The 16,540-nt window shown below is 52.8% G+C and overlaps 1 protein-coding gene across 1 annotated transcript; it reads right to left on the bottom strand.

Moving 5' to 3' along the window:
• Window positions 1-1,256: 1,256 nt before the first annotated feature.
• e2f8 (E2F transcription factor 8) lies at window positions 1,257-15,311 on the bottom strand (the record flags this gene model as incomplete). The annotated part of the gene is given in 13 exon segments (XM_080519645.1): window positions 1,257-1,418; window positions 2,317-2,636; window positions 4,213-4,330; window positions 4,411-4,671; window positions 7,656-7,949; window positions 7,951-7,965; window positions 7,968-8,073; window positions 9,869-10,250; window positions 13,586-13,723; window positions 13,885-14,046; window positions 14,476-14,787; window positions 14,901-15,051; window positions 15,138-15,311. Coding segments are annotated over 13 exon segments (2,595 nt in total).
• Window positions 15,312-16,540: the final 1,229 nt, after the last annotated feature.

Raw genomic sequence — 16,540 nt, 5'->3', positions numbered from 1 at the left:
TCATATGTATTCTCACATAGCCTCATATGTAGTCTCACATAGCCTCATATGTAGTCTCACATAGCCTCATATGTATCCTCACATAGCCTCATATGTAGTCTCACATAGCCTCATATGTAGTCTCACATAGCCTCATATGTATCCTCACATAGCCTCATATGTAGTCTCACATAGCCTCATATGTAGTCTCACATAGCCTCATATGTAGTGTCACATAGCCTCATATGTAGTGTCACATAGCCTCATATGTAGTGTCACATAGCCTCATATGTAGTGTCACATAGCCTCATATGTAGTGTCACATAGCCTCATATGTAGTCTCACATAGCCTCATATGTAGTCTCACATAGCCTCATATGTAGTCTCACATAGCCTCATATGTAGTGTCACATAGCCTCATATGTAGTCTCACATAGCCTCATATGTAGCCTCATATGTATCCTCACATAGCCTCATATGTAGCCTCACATAGCCTCATATGTATCCTCATGTAGCCTCATATGAAGCCTCACATGTATCCTCACGTATCCTCACGAGCTCCAACAATCAGAGAAACTATTGGACGCTGCGTTAAATAGTTGATTTGATGAGTTCCTTGAACAACTGACATGTTGGAGAAATTAGACTAAAAATACCTTAGAGATGTTATTTTACTTTTTGTCCAAATTCTAAATTCTTTTCTATTTAGACTGAAGGAATTTAGATAATTTAACACTTGCAGATAATTTATTTGGTCCATTTATGATGAGTCATTAATGTAAATAATGAATTATGAAATATCAATATGTGTCCTTGATTTCAAAAGAAACGTGACGTTCTTACAAAAATGTTAAAAATTTATTTTGCATTTTTACATTTAACATCGGAAACAATCTTCTCATAAATTAGGTTCAGCAGTTTGTCATTCAACTTGACACTGCATCACAAATATTCACATATTCTGAACAATTCCACTGTGTGTGTGTGTGTAACAGTTTAAATATACAAATAGGCAAATGTGATGTCATTAGATTTTACAATAGCACAGAGGTGAATTTTACTCACATTGGTGATTTTAAAAAAATGTGTATTTCTCACCCACATTAGCAAAAAATTGAAATAAAAAAATGAACTTGTGTCTCTGGGGAAGAAGCAGAATTAGTGAAAGTGATGCACGTCACCAGTGTTGCCGAGCGGCGCGGCTGAACGCAGGGCGGCGGTGAAATCTCCGAGGTAAGCAGAAACACAAATCAGCCCCACCCACACCCTAAGTTCCCTCAGGACTCCCCGGCGTTCACGTCCAGTTTCCTCTGAGGGACGTAAACAGTCTTGGCGGCCTGGTGTCCGCCGGTGGTTACCACGGCAGCCAGCGGCGAGAGGGACACCGGCGTGTGGAAGAAGCTGTGCGGGGGAAGTCCCGCCCCTTTGGGGGTGGTCATCTGGAGGGAGAGGGGTCGGCCACGTCAGTCCAGCCATCAACACACGACCAGCAGAAAGGTTCTGCTTTTAGTCTTTAATTTGTACGTTTGTCCAAATAAGGTGGTAATGAAAGGTATTTTAGTCCAACATTACATAATGAAATCATTTTTAACATTTTAACACTGAGATACAACTGTGCTTCAGTGATTAGGAGAACTTTTTAAAACAGAACGTCAGAACTTTGAGAATAATTTAAAAAAAATCATTCATGCTTGAAATGAATGAAATAAATAATAATAGTGATAAAAAAAGAATTATTCTCAAAACTATTCAGTCCTGCATTTAGTGATTGTTAGTAACTCCTCTAATCTGGGAGAAGTGAGGAAGTTACCATGCATCACAATTTGCCCAATAAAAGGTTAAACTAACAGAAAAGGACAGTTAATCAGTAATATGAGTGATTTGTGTTTTGATTGTTGAGTTTGAAGACGTGCAGACGGGACGGGGACCTGCAGGTTAAACCAAGCGGACATTATATATATAAAAAACATTAAAAATTAATGTTTCAATATTTCTGTATCCAAACCATTGTGTTGTACTGTACAACGGTCTGTTTAAAATTGTTTATTTATTTTCGCGTGCAAACTTCACTAAGTGTGTGTGTGTGTGTGTGTGTGTGTGTGTGTGTGTGTGTGTGTGTGGATGGATGTATGAATGTGCGTCTCACGTGTTATTTTGCTCATATCCTCTGGTTCAGGTTGATGTTACCAGATTGTTGATTATTAAAAATCAATAAACATATTTTGGAGAAACAAAATGAATGTTTCTGCCAGGAAGTCATGTCACTGTATTGAAAGAGGTCAAAGGTCAAACAGGTAGGACTTGTTGAATAAACACCGATCAGACGACTTGATTCACCTGTTGCACGCTGATGAGGGCGAGCGGCTGCGGCGCCGCCTGCTGCAGCGGCGACACGGGTCTGATGAACACCATGCCCCTCTGGTGCAGGCTCAGCGGGCTCGCCACGCCGCCGCCGCGCTCCGGCGTCTGCGGGGCGGCGAAGGCGGCCGGGCTGGAGATCAGGCCCAGGTTCTGCAGGGTGAAGTTGAGGATGGCGGGGCTGGGGCTGAGGAGGCGGTGGGCCTGCTGGGCGGCGGCGGCGTGCGGGGAGGAGGCGGCGGCTCTGGGGAGGCGGAGGCCGGTGGGGGTGATTTCCTGAGCGAGGCCGGGCCGCGAGCCTGGAGCCAAACACAGCAGGGTCATCACCTCAGCTACTAGTTGCACTTTTTAAAAACGATAGAGGAGGAACTCGGGAAGTTCCCACTTCCAGGTGGGAGAATGCAGCCGAGCTGGGAACCTCCCAGTGGAAAGTTGCTCAACACAGCAGCAGGGTATTCTAACGGTATTTGAAAGCTTGTAGCAGGAGCATTAATCCAGCTCATGAGGTTTAAACAACAGAAATGTCTTCACGTTAACAGGCTTCAGCTTATATGAACTCATGTTATTTCATCTCTTCACGTCGCTTGTCAGATTGTTTTATTGCAGCTTTTGTGATCCTGGATTCAAACTCCTCTGCAGATCATGAGCAGCGACTTGCTGGCGAACTTCTCACAGTGATGCTTATTATCTAACACGTGTTATCTTCTACCAGCTATTTGACACATTCTTAACTATTGTCACTTCTTGTTGGACGTCGTTGATGCTTTTATGTTGAAGGTATTTTCGTGGAAGCACGTTGTGAACCTAAAAGTACAATATGAATAAAGCTGATGCATGATTGTTGGGACATTATCGTTTGAATACAGACGAGCTGGAATGTAAAACACCTTACCATACATGTACGATCATAGAATCCCAAATCAAAGTCAAACACTGTGGAACATGAAACCAACTAAGCTGTACAAAGCATTTACATTTGAATAAAGTACCGTATTTTCCACCCTATAAGGCACCTAAATACCTCAAATTTTCTCAAAAGCTGCCAGTGCGCCTTATATATGGAAGAATTGCTCTACTCAAGACTGCTATTTGACAGCTGAACAACCAGAAGCTTTTATTTTGACAACTCTAACTTCGCTACTGGAGCTTCAGAGCGGACCACACTCCACACAACACCTTCATCACTCATGGTTGCACACCAACATTCTAACAAACCAAAATAAACTAGATGAAATAATGACTCCCTAAACTGGGGAACAAAAACACATAAACACAATCAACACAACACCAAGCCCAACAACAACCCACAATAACCTCCAACAACACAAAACATGAATTCCCATCATGCCTTGCATCCTGAGCTCCTCAGTGCAGCCGATAGCTGCAAAGAATTATGGGAGTTTCTGTTTGTGGCGTTTTAAATGCAATTATTGGGGGTTCTATTTGGTTTGTGGTGTCGGTAATAATTGTGTTGTGTTGTGTTTTTGTTGCTTAGTTCATGTAGTTTAGTTTATTACCGGTAGTTGTAAGTTGTCAACCAGCAGTGAAGAAGGTTTTGTGTGTAGTGTCCTCCTGGCACAGGCTGCAGGTAGGACTATCAAAATAAAGTGTGTGCACCTCTCTGGGTGTTAGAATCAGTGGAAAATGTAACATAATGGCTTTGAGCTATAAAGGTTGCTGAACACTGCTCTATTCCATGTGCCTTGTAATGCGGTGCTCTTTATATAAGAACTAAGTTGTAAATTATGTCAATCAATGTAGGTGCGCCTTATAATCCGGTGCGCCTTATAGGGCAGAAAATATGGTAAAATAGTGGCTTGGAGCCAACATGAACGTGTCCTCCTGTATGTAAAGAGGCGTGGTTGATGGTCTGACCTGCGGTGGGAGTCTGGTAGATGTTTGAAGGTGAAGCCTTGCTGCCGTCCTGAACGTCTTTGTAGGCGATGAAGGACTGCTGTGAGATGGGGATCAAATACCCTGCCGGCACCAGCGTCTGCAGCAGTGGAACAGAGGCCTTGTTAAGTTAAACACGGGGCCGTTACTGAAGTGCTGCTGAGCAGCAGGCGTCTTCACCTCGGTGTGCAGAGGTCCGGACGCCAGCGCCGCCCTGATGGGCGTCAAACCCGCCTCGCCGTCGGAGTTCAGCGCCTTGTCCTCTTTGTCCAGCAGGACCTCCAGACTGCCCTCTAGTGGCTGGCTGGCCGCGCCGCCGGGCGTGTTGACGAACTCCGGGTCGAGGTGGAGGGCGCGGGGAGACGGACGGCTCGTCAGCTCGCCCCCCCGCCGGGACTTCAGCCGGGCCTGCAGGAGCTCACACAGCTTCGGGGAGGCGTCCTGGAAGAAGACCAGGGAGTTACAAACATCTGGCTTGACAGGACAACAGGTGAGACACCAACACTTTAACAGGAAACAGACAGGACAACAGGTGAGACACCAACACTTTAACAGGAAACAGACAGGTGAACAGGTGAGACACCAACACTTTAACAGGAAACAGACAGGAGAACAGGTGAGACACCAACACTTTAACAGGAAACAGACAGGAGAACAGGTGAGACACCAACACTTTAACAGGAAACAGACAGGAGAACAGGTGAGACACCAACACTTTAACAGGAGACAGACAGGACAACAGGTGAGACACCAACACTTTAACAGGAGACAGACAGGACAACAGGTGAGACACCAACACTTTAACAGGAGACAGACAGGACAACAGGTGAGACACCAACACTTTAACAGGAAACAGACAGGACAACAGGTGAGACACCAACACTTTAACAGGAGACAGACAGGACAACAGGTGAGACACCAACACTTTAACAGGAGACAGACAGGACAACAGGTGAGACACCAACACTTTAACAGGAAACAGACAGGACAACAGGTGAGACACCAACACTTTAACAGGAAACAGACAGGACAACAGGTGAGACACCAACACTTTAACAGGAAACAGACAGGACAACAGGTGAGACACCAACACTTTAACAGGAAACAGACAGGAGAACAGGTGAGACACCAACACTTTAACAGGAGACAGACAGGAGAACAGGTGAGACACCAACACTTTAACAGGAAACAGACAGGACAACAGGTGAGACACCAACACTTTAACAGGAAACAGACAGGACAACAGGTGAGACACCAACACTTTAACAGGAAACAGACAGGACAACAGGTGAGACACCAACACTTTAACAGGAAACAGACAGGAGAACAGGTGAGACACCAACACTTTAACAGGAGACAGACAGGAGAACAGGTGAGACACCAACACTTTAACAGGAGACAGACAGGAGAACAGGTGAGACACCAACACTTTAACAGGAAACAGACAGGACAACAGGTGAGACACCAACACTTTAACAGGAAACAGACAGGACAACAGGTGAGACACCAACACTTTAACAGGAGACAGACAGGAGAACAGGTGAGACACCAACACAGAAACAGTGAGTCCCACTTTCACCTTGAACCAGGGCGACGCTTATCTAAACTCTGCAGTGACTTGTGAAGGGAACCGAGCTGCAGTGAGCAAACATTTCCTTTTTATCTCATTTAAAATGGTCATTGTGACATTAAAAAGCCTTATGAGCAAATCACTCTTCATGGTTACTTGTTTCCTCCTTGTTTCTTTCAAAGTAAGGCAGAAACAGTAAAGGTGCATTACGTTTCTGATAAAAAACACTTTTGTTGCAGGACATTTGTATTTTACGTAGTCATTAAAAAATCCAAGCAGGACTGTCAAAGTTCTCTTGTTTTTTATTAAAGACATTTAAATTTAAATTTTTGTGGCTAAAACTTGTAAAATACAGCGACATTGAGCTTAGGTGATATTCTCCAAGAGATTCTTATTGTATAAAACTAATATTTGCTTGTTTCTTTTTAACAAATGATGAAAAGTACATGTAGAAATATTCCTGAGTGTTTCTGTGGCGCCACTTCAACCGGAGTGGTCTGAAGGTCGCCAGCAGACCTGCTCTCCTCCTCTGTGTCCCCCACCGTCCTCTGTGTCCCCCACCGTCCTCTGTGTCCCCCACCGTCCTCTGTGCCCCCCACCCGTCCTCTGTGTCCCCTAACCGTCCTCTGTGTCCCCCACCGTCCTCTGTGTCCCCCACCCGTCCTCTGTGCCCCCTAACTGTCCTCTGTGTCCCCCCACCCGTCCTCTGTGTCCCCACCGTCCTCTGTGTCCCCCACCCGTCCTCTGTGCCCCCTAACTGTCCTCTGTGTCCCCCACCGTCCTCTGTGTCCCCCACCCGTCCTCTGTGTCCCCCCACCCGTCCTCTGTGTCCCCTAACTCTCCTCTGTGTCCCCCCACCCGTCCTCTGTGTCCCCCCACCCGTCCTCTGTGCCCCCTAACTGTCCTCTGTGTCCCCCACCCGTCCTCTGTGTCCCCCAACTGTCCTCTGTGTCCCCCACCGTCCTCTGTGTCCCCCCACCCGTCCTCTGTGTCCCCTAACTCTCCTCTGTGTCCCCCCACCCGTCCTCTGTGCCCCCCACCGTCCTCTGTGTCCCCCAACTGTCCTCTGTGCCCCCTAACTCTCCTCTGTGTCCCCCCACCCGTCCTCTGTGTCCCCCAACTGTCATCTGTGTCCCCCAACTGTCATCTGTGTCCCCCCCACCCGTCCTGTGTCCCCCCCACCCGCCCTCTGTGCCCCCTAACTGTCCTCTGTGTCCCCCACCCGTCCTCTGTGTCCCACACCTGTCCTCTGTGCCCCCCCCACCTGTCCTCTGTGCCCCAACCGTCCTCTGTGTCCCCCACCCGTCCTCTGTGCCCCCCCCACCCGTCCTCTGTGTCTCCCAACTGTCCTCTGTGTCCCCCACCCATCCTCTGTGCCCCCCCACCCGTCCTATGTGTCCCCCAACTGTCATCTGTGTCCCCCACCCGTCCTCTGTGTCCCCCACCCGTCCTCTGTGTCCCACACCCGTCCTCTGTGCCCCCTAACTGTCCTCTGTGTCCCACACCCGTCCTCTGTGTCCCCCACCCGTCCTCTGTGTCCCCCAACGGTCCTCTGTGTCCCCCACCCGTCCTCTGTGCCCCACACCCATCCTCTGTGTCCCCCACCCGTCCTCTGTGCCCCCTAACTGTCCTCTGTGTCCCCCACCCGTCCTCTGTGTCCCCCACACACGTCCTCTGTGCCCCCCACCCGTCCTCTGTGTCCCCCACCCATCCTCTGTGTCCCCCACCGTCCTCTGTGTCCCCCACCCGTCCAGCTGCAGCCAGACCGCGGCTGGTCCTCAGCGTGGTTCAGCCTGAAGGTCACACTGAACTGTTGATTGTAAGGAAACGTGCCAGAAGCAGTTTTTCTCTGTACCTTGAAGTCGGGGCCGACCCTCTGGGTTTTGGAGGGGCTGCTCTCCGACGCCGAGTCTGAAAGGAGGCGTTTGGCGTCCGAGGAGCTCCTGGCCGCAGGCGGGCCCCGCCCACTCTTCTCCTCAAAGGTCATGGAGCGCACGGCCAGGCTGGTGGGCTGCGGCTTGGCCAGGGGGTGGGGCCTGGCGGAGGGGTACAGGTACACGGGGCAGGGCCCGTCGCCCCGCTGCCGGGGCAGCAGGACCGGGATCAGGGGGGAGCACTGAGCAGGGAGGTAGGCCAGGGGGGCGGCGGGGGGCCGCTGGACGGGGGGCCGCACGGCGCCGGTGACCACACACTCCGGTGTCGGGGTTTGTAGCAGCATGGAGGCGGCCGGCAGCAGCTTCAGGGCAGGGGGGGTCACTTCCACCGCTCTGGTCCTGCAACGGGAGGAGGCAGCACCGTTCATATTCCTCTAGGGAACCACTGGGCCAGCAGGGAACCGCTGGTCTAGCAGGGAACCGCTGGTCTAGCAGGGAACCACTGGACCAGCAGGGAACCACTGGTCTAGCAGGGAACCACTGGACCAGCAGGGAACCACTGGTCTAGCAGGGAACCGCTGGTCCAGCAGGGAACCGCTGGGCCAGCAGGGAACCACTGGGCCAGCAGGGAACCACTGGTCTAGCAGGGAACCACTGGACCAGCAGAGAACCACTGGACCAGCAGGGAACCACTGGGCCAGCAGGGAACCACTGGACCAGCAGGGAACCACTGGTCTAGCAGGGAACCACTGGGCCAGCAGGGAACCACTGGGCCAGCAGGGAACCGCTGGTCTAGCAGGGAACCACTGGACCAGCAGGGAACCACTGGTCTAGCAGGGAACCACTGGTCTAGCAGGGAACCACTGGACCAGCAGGGAACCACTGGTCTAGCAGGGAACCGCTGGTCCAGCAGGGAACCGCTGGGCCAGCAGGGAACCACTGGGCCAGCAGGGAACCACTGGTCTAGCAGGGAACCACTGGACCAGCAGAGAACCACTGGACCAGCAGGGAACCACTGGGCCAGCAGGGAACCACTGGACCAGCAGGGAACCACTGGACCAGCAGGGAACCACTGGTCTAGCAGGGAACCACTGGGCCAGCAGGGAACCACTGGTCTAGCAGGGAACCACTGGACCAGCAGGGAACCACTGGTCTAGCAGGGAACCGCTGGTCCAGCAGGGAACCGCTGGGCCAGCAGGGAACCACTGGGCCAGCAGGGAACCACTGGGCCAGCAGGGAACCACTGGTCTAGCAGGGAACCACTGGGCCAGCAGGGAACCACTGGTCCAGCAGGGAACCACTGGGCCAGCAGGGAACCACTGGGCCAGCAGGGAACCACTGGGCCAGCAGGGAACCACTGGTCTAGCAGGGAACCACTGGACCAGCAGGGAACCACTGGTCTAGCAGGGAACCGCTGGTCCAGCAGGGAACCGCTGGGCCAGCAGGGAACCACTGGGCCAGCAGGGAACCACTGGTCTAGCAGGGAACCACTGGGCCAGCAGGGAACCACTGGGCCAGCAGGGAACCACTGGGCCAGCAGGGAACCACTGGGCCAGCAGGGAACCACTGGGCCAGCAGGGAACCACTGGGCCAGCAGGGAACCACTGGGCCAGCAGGGAACCGCTGGGCCAGCAGGGAACCACTGGACCAGCAGGGAACCACTGGGCCAGCAGGGAACCACTGGGCCAGCAGGGAACCACTGTCAATACATCAAAGTGGGCCAGCAAGGCTTTCCAAGGCACATTATAGGTTCTGGACTTCATCCATTTGTTTAAATGTCCCATTTCATTTCAGCATATTTGTGAATTTCCCCTCAAACGTTAAACTGGTTGGACTTTTCCAGTAACCGACCACAAGGAATGTCCGTTACACACAAGTAGAACTGGTATCTAAAGCTGCGTCAGCGTGAAGCATCACTGTGGTGGGGGGGGGCTTAGAAAGAACCACAACACCCAGACTGAAGACACGAGGAGGGAATCTTCATAGAAGGATTTCAAAACAAACTGAAATGAAAAGATGAATTAGCACACAGGCGGCCTGGGGGAACGTCATCTCAACTCAATGTCAGTTCATTCACCTGTAAACAGTCATTTCAGGGCGCTCTGACATAGAAGCTCTCAAATCCACATTAGCAAGAGTGGAAAGAAAAATATTCCCATTTTTCTCAGAAGAAAACTTTGCAGGTTGAACTCACGTGGACTCCTGGTCCAGCTCGATCTGGCAGATAGCAGCGAGTTGGGCCATTTTGTTGGGGAAGTCCACGTTGGACGAGTCACCTGGAGACCAAGCAAAGCGCTTCAATACAGGAAACGTCACTGATGGCAGTGAAGGAATGCTGGCCGACTCACCGGGGGTCCTGACGGGGGTCCTGACGGGGGTCCTGACGGGGCTGCTGGGCGCAGAGCTGATCTTGCGCCGGTCGTCCTGGATGCTCTTGGCCAGCTTGATGAGGGAGGCGTGGCGGGTGAAGCTGCGTCTGCTGCTGGGCGATGAAAACAGGTTCTTGGCACAGTTGTCAGCAGACGAGCGGGACTCCAGAACCCCCCTCCTCTTGGACGGGCAGCTGGTCTCCACATCTGGAACACCAAACGGAGGGAGAGTGAGAGGAAGTGATGAGAAGGACCAGTGAGGTCCTGGTGGGACCAGGTTCAGGACTGATGAGGACCAGTGAGGTCCTGGTGGGACCAGGTTCAGGACTGATGAGAAGGACCAGTGAGGTCCTGGTGGGACCAGGTTCAGGACTGATGAGAAGGACCAGTGAGGTCCTGGTGGGACCAGTGAGGCCCTGGTGGGACCAGGTTCAGGACTGATGAGGACCAGTGAGGTCCTGGTGGGACCAGGTTCAGGACTGATGAGGACCAGTGAGGTCCTGGTGGGACCAGGTTCAGGACTGATGAGGACCAGTGAGGCCCTGGTGGGACCAGGTTCAGGACTGATGAGGACCAGTGAGGTCCTGGTGGGACCAGGTTCAGGGACTGATGAGGACCAGTGAGGTCCTGGTGGGACCAGTGAGGCCCTGGTGGGACCAGGTTCAGGACTGATGAGGACCAGTGAGGTCCTGGTGGGACCAGGTTCAGGGACTGATGAGGACCAGTGAGGTCCTGGTGGGACCAGGTTCAGGACTGATGAGGACCAGTGAGGCCCTGGTGGGACCAGGTTCAGGACTGATGAGGACCAGTGAGGTCCTGGTGGGACCAGGTTCAGGGACTGATGAGGACCAGTGAGGTCCTGGTGGGACCAGTGAGGCCCTGGTGGGACCAGGTTCAGGACTGATGAGGACCAGTGAGGTCCTGGTGGGACCAGGTTCAGGGACTGATGAGGACCAGTGAGGTCCTGGTGGGACCAGTGAGGCCCTGGTGGGACCAGGTTCAGGACTGATGAGGACCAGTGAGGTCCTGGTGGGACCAGGTTCAGGGACTGATGAGGACCAGTGAGGTCCTGGTGGGACCAGGTTCAGGACTGATGAGGACCAGTGAGGCCCTGGTGGGACCAGTGAGGCCCTGGTGGGACCAGGTTCAGGACTGATGAGGACCAGTGAGGTCCTGGTGGGACCAGGTTCAGGGACTGATGAGGACCAGTGAGGTCCTGGTGGGACCAGGTTCAGAGACTGATGAGGACCAGTGAGGTCCTGGTGGGACCAGGTTCAGGACTGATGAGGACCAGTGAGGTCCTGGTGGGACCAGGTTCAGGGACTGATGAGGACCAGTGAGGTCCTGGTGGGACCAGGTTCTGGGACTGATGAGGACCAGTGAGGTCCTGGTGGGACCAGGTTCAGGACTGATGAGGACCAGTGAGGTCCTGGTGGGACCAGGTTCAGGACTGATGAGGACCAGTGAGGTCCTGGTGGGACCAGGTTCAGGGACTGATGAGGACCAGTGAGGTCCTGGTGGGACCAGGTTCAGGGACTGATGAGGACCAGTGAGGTCCTGGTGGGACCAGGTTCAGGACTGATGAGGACCAGTGAGGCCCTGGTGGGACCAGGTTCAGGACTGATGAGGACCAGTGAGGTCCTGGTGGGACCAGGTTCAGGGACTGATGAGGACCAGTGAGGTCCTGGTGGGACCAGTGAGGCCCTGGTGGGACCAGGTTCAGGACTGATGAGGACCAGTGAGGTCCTGGTGGGACCAGGTTCAGGGACTGATGAGGACCAGTGAGGTCCTGGTGGGACCAGTGAGGCCCTGGTGGGACCAGGTTCAGGACTGATGAGGACCAGTGAGGTCCTGGTGGGACCAGGTTCAGGACTGATGAGGACCAGTGAGGTCCTGGTGGGACCAGGTTCAGGACTGATGAGGACCAGTGAGGCCCTGGTGGGACCAGGTTCAGGACTGATGAGGACCAGTGAGGTCCTGGTGGGACCAGGTTCAGGGACTGATGAGGACCAGTGAGGTCCTGGTGGGACCAGTGAGGCCCTGGTGGGACCAGGTTCAGGACTGATGAGGACCAGTGAGGTCCTGGTGGGACCAGGTTCAGGGACTGATGAGGACCAGTGAGGTCCTGGTGGGACCAGGTTCAGGACTGATGAGGACCAGTGAGGCCCTGGTGGGACCAGGTTCAGGACTGATGAGGACCAGTGAGGTCCTGGTGGGACCAGGTTCAGGGACTGATGAGGACCAGTGAGGTCCTGGTGGGACCAGTGAGGCCCTGGTGGGACCAGGTTCAGGACTGATGAGGACCAGTGAGGTCCTGGTGGGACCAGGTTCAGGGACTGATGAGGACCAGTGAGGTCCTGGTGGGACCAGTGAGGCCCTGGTGGGACCAGGTTCAGGACTGATGAGGACCAGTGAGGTCCTGGTGGGACCAGGTTCAGGGACTGATGAGGACCAGTGAGGTCCTGGTGGGACCAGGTTCAGGACTGATGAGGACCAGTGAGGCCCTGGTGGGACCAGTGAGGCCCTGGTGGGACCAGGTTCAGGACTGATGAGGACCAGTGAGGTCCTGGTGGGACCAGGTTCAGGGACTGATGAGGACCAGTGAGGTCCTGGTGGGACCAGGTTCAGAGACTGATGAGGACCAGTGAGGTCCTGGTGGGACCAGGTTCAGGACTGATGAGGACCAGTGAGGTCCTGGTGGGACCAGGTTCAGGGACTGATGAGGACCAGTGAGGTCCTGGTGGGACCAGGTTCAGGGACTGATGAGGACCAGTGAGGTCCTGGTGGGACCAGGTTCAGGACTGATGAGGACCAGTGAGGTCCTGGTGGGACCAGGTTCAGGACTGATGAGGACCAGTGAGGTCCTGGTGGGACCAGGTTCAGGGACTGATGAGGACCAGTGAGGTCCTGGTGGGACCAGGTTCAGGGACTGATGAGGACCAGTGAGGTCCTGGTGGGACCAGGTTCAGGACTGATGAGGACCAGTGAGGCCCTGGTGGGACCAGGTTCAGGACTGATGAGGACCAGTGAGGTCCTGGTGGGACCAGTGAGGCCCTGGTGGGACCAGGTTCAGGACTGATGAGGACCAGTGAGGCCCTGGTGGGACCAGTGAGGCCCTGGTGGGACCAGGTTCAGGACTGATGAGGACCAGTGAGGTCCTGGTGGGACCAGGTTCAGGACTGATGAGGACCAGTGAGGTCCTGGTGGGACCAGGTTCAGGGACTGATGAGGACCAGTGAGGTCCTGGTGGGACCAGGTTCAGGACTGATGAGGACCAGTGAGGTCCTGGTGGGACCAGTGAGGCCCTGGTGGGACCAGGTTCAGGGACTGATGAGGACCAGTGAGGTCCTGGTGGGACCAGTGAGGCCCTGGTGGGACCAGGTTCAGGACTGATGAGGACCAGTGAGGCCCTGGTGGGACCAGGTTCAGGGACTGATGAGGACCAGTGAGGTCCTGGTGGGACCAGTGAGGCCCTGGTGGGACCAGGTTCAGGACTGATGAGGACCAGGTTCAGGGACTGATGAGGACCAGGTTCAGGGTACCTTTCAGGTGGAGGAACTCCTCGGGGCCGACCCATTTGAAAGCCGGCTTCCTCCCCCTCAGCTCGTTCACGTGGACTTTCTCGATGAGCTTCAGGCTCCGCAGCACGTTGGCGATGTCATACAAGCGCCGCACTTTAGCTGCAAAACAATGAAAAGAACTTTTTTGGTTACGGTGAAAATCCAGGAACAAATAAACACAAAGCATGTGCATTTGAATCCTCTGTCCTGTATATCCACTGAAGTGTGGAGACATTTCAATAGAAAAGCCACTCAGGCCTGTGTTGGTTGGTTTCACTCACTCTTGTACTTGTTCTTGTCCCGACAGGCGTCTTGATCTTCTCCGATCAGGATCTTTGCAGCCACGTCCAGACTGATGACGCGAGGGTTGGACACGAGGAAGAGCATGATGAACTTCTGGCTCATCACCCGCAGGGATTTGTCCTTCCTGCTGTTGACAGAGGCTGGACAGACAGAGACACTGGATCAACACCTGCCAGGGGTTCCTGCAGTTCAGCGATTCTGTTCTCTGAAACATTCTTCTTAATGGATCAGCAGGACCTTGACAAAGGAGGGCTCTGTGGCAGCTGGGGCTGGAACGGAGCCTTTCTGAGGAATTTACACTTAAACATGTGTGTCTGCTTAAGAAGCGACTCTGAAATGTCCCTTTGTCCTAGTTTGTCCTGTGAAAAACTGGTGACTCTCCAGGGTCCAGTCCGCCTGGAGACATCCTCCCCTGGGACCAGCTCCACAAACACCACTTCAAGAAGGTTCCACAATAAGCGGACGGACCTGTTTGAGAATCCAAATCTACAATGCGAATGTGGTTTTTATTTGGGGGGGGGGGGTGACGATGACGTTCCAATCTGACTCCGACGCGCCAGGACCCTCACCTGCTTTGAACTCCACCCCTGGCAGCTCCACGAAGAACAGCTCTTTGTGCCCCTGCTCCTCGCCGTCCGCCTGCCTCACCGCCGCCGCCTCGTTCTCCTTCTCCTTCCAGCTGAACTCCAGAGCTTTCTCTGCACAGCGCTGCTGGATCTGCTGGCCGTACCGCTGCTCCTCGCCCACGCCCTTCAGGATGGCCAGCGTCTGGGCCAGCTTGGAGCGGCCGTGCCAGCTGTAGCGGTTCTTGGCGGAGCGGCTCACCATGTGGAGGCTCTCCAGCACGTTCATGATGTCGTAGATGCGTCGGCGCTCCACGCCTGCGCAGGTCGGACGTGAAACATCGACAAATGAAGAATTGCAGAACTGTGACAGGAAAAGATGGGAACTACACGTAGGAACTGTGATCTGCGCTGATCGACAGAGAACATACTGAGCTCCGTGGCCACGTCGTCCAGGCAGATATCATTGCTGGCGTTGGGGTCTGGATAATCCGGGTAGCGGGCGAGGAACTTATGGCAGAGCAACCCCAGACTTTTCTCTTTTCTGCTTATCTTCTCAGAATCCTCTCCGTTGTCAAGTTCCTAGAGAAAGACAGACAGGAAATAGCCATTAAAAGCCAGATAAATCAGCAGGCGTCACCGTCGGTCGTCGTGTTATTGTGTCGTACCTGTAAAGCGTCGAGGCCCACCTGCACGTCGCCGTCGAGAAGGACCAGCTCCTTTTCTCGGTTCCTGATCTCAGGACTCGCAGCACTGATCAGCATTTTGAGGTTGGAGGTCGGAGTCCAGGGATCAACGGAGCCTCCTTCTCTTCCCTTTTTGGGCGTAGCGAGAGGACCCATGGTGAGCCAGGTCACAAGTCAGACCGCACACGAGTCGCCTGATTTCTTCTTAGCATTCACCAGAACGTGGACTGGAACAACAAACACAACATCCTAGACATGGAGGGGAAAAGGAGACAGTTGGGAGATTTAAGACACACACACAAAAATGTGTGATTTGTATTTCTATCTGTGTTTTTGCCCGTCTTCACGGAAGGGGAAAGCACAAAGTCGGCATCGACAAAGATAAACTTTAGTAAAATATCAGGGTGAGAAAGAAAGCAACTTCTCAAAGTAAATGAAACGAATTTATAGATAGGAAATTGTTAGAACTTCAATCTTTATCTGTCCCATAATTAACTGGGTGGAAAATGAACATTTTAAGTTGGGAAAAGTCTTTCAGGAGAGAAATTGCGCAGATTAACTGTGACATGCAGCTATAAGTGTCATGTATAATGGTATTTTTTTTATTTAATACGTAAGATTCCCTTCTTATATTTTCTGATGATACATTAGTGAACATTTTAAAACTATTTCATGTTAAATCAACACAAATATTTGTACGCCTTCATCCACTTTTTCGGTGCAGTTTACCTTCCATCAATGATCAAACATACTAGTAGTTTTAAATAACGTCATCCGCCCCACGATTAAAACATTTTTCAATTTTAAAAATGAATCAAAACACGAGACGTAATCTTGGCGGTAACTGACGTGTCTTCCGTCGAATCGCCGGCTTCAACGAGCGCGGCCGTCCCGCCCTTTTAGCGTGAATCAGCCAATGGGAGCGCGGCGCCTGTCGGCGAACCGGAAGTGAGGAGCGTCCCGCGCAGGTAAACTGTTTTTGAAATCCTTGGCGCGGAATTCATTCCCGGTAACAGCGGCGGATAAATCTCACTTTAACACATGTGTGGCAAATCTACAGCCGTCGTTCGCCTCGCAGGGACAGATTGACTGTTTTAGGAGGGATTGTGGCTGAAAACGCTTCACTTTCAGTGTTTGTTGCCACGTCAGAGGCGGAGAAGAGCCCCGTGTGATTAAATGCTGTAAAACCAGTAGATCCAGTCAGTGTTCAGCCATCACACATATTATCCCTTCAATAGCCAAGTAACAATTAAGTTGCATCCTAATAATAAATGTAAATATCTGAAAATACCGCCATGTACACCCACGTCATGTAATACTCTCATGTTGTTCCTCTTTTGAAGTAGATGATAATAAAGAAGGAGCTTACTCACCCAAATTCACAA

Source organism: Blennius ocellaris (assembly GCF_963422515.1).
Source record: "Blennius ocellaris genome assembly, chromosome: 1".
NCBI classification, from domain to species: Eukaryota; Metazoa; Chordata; class Actinopteri; order Blenniiformes; family Blenniidae; genus Blennius; species Blennius ocellaris.
This window is presented reverse-complemented; position numbering and strand designations above follow the sequence as displayed.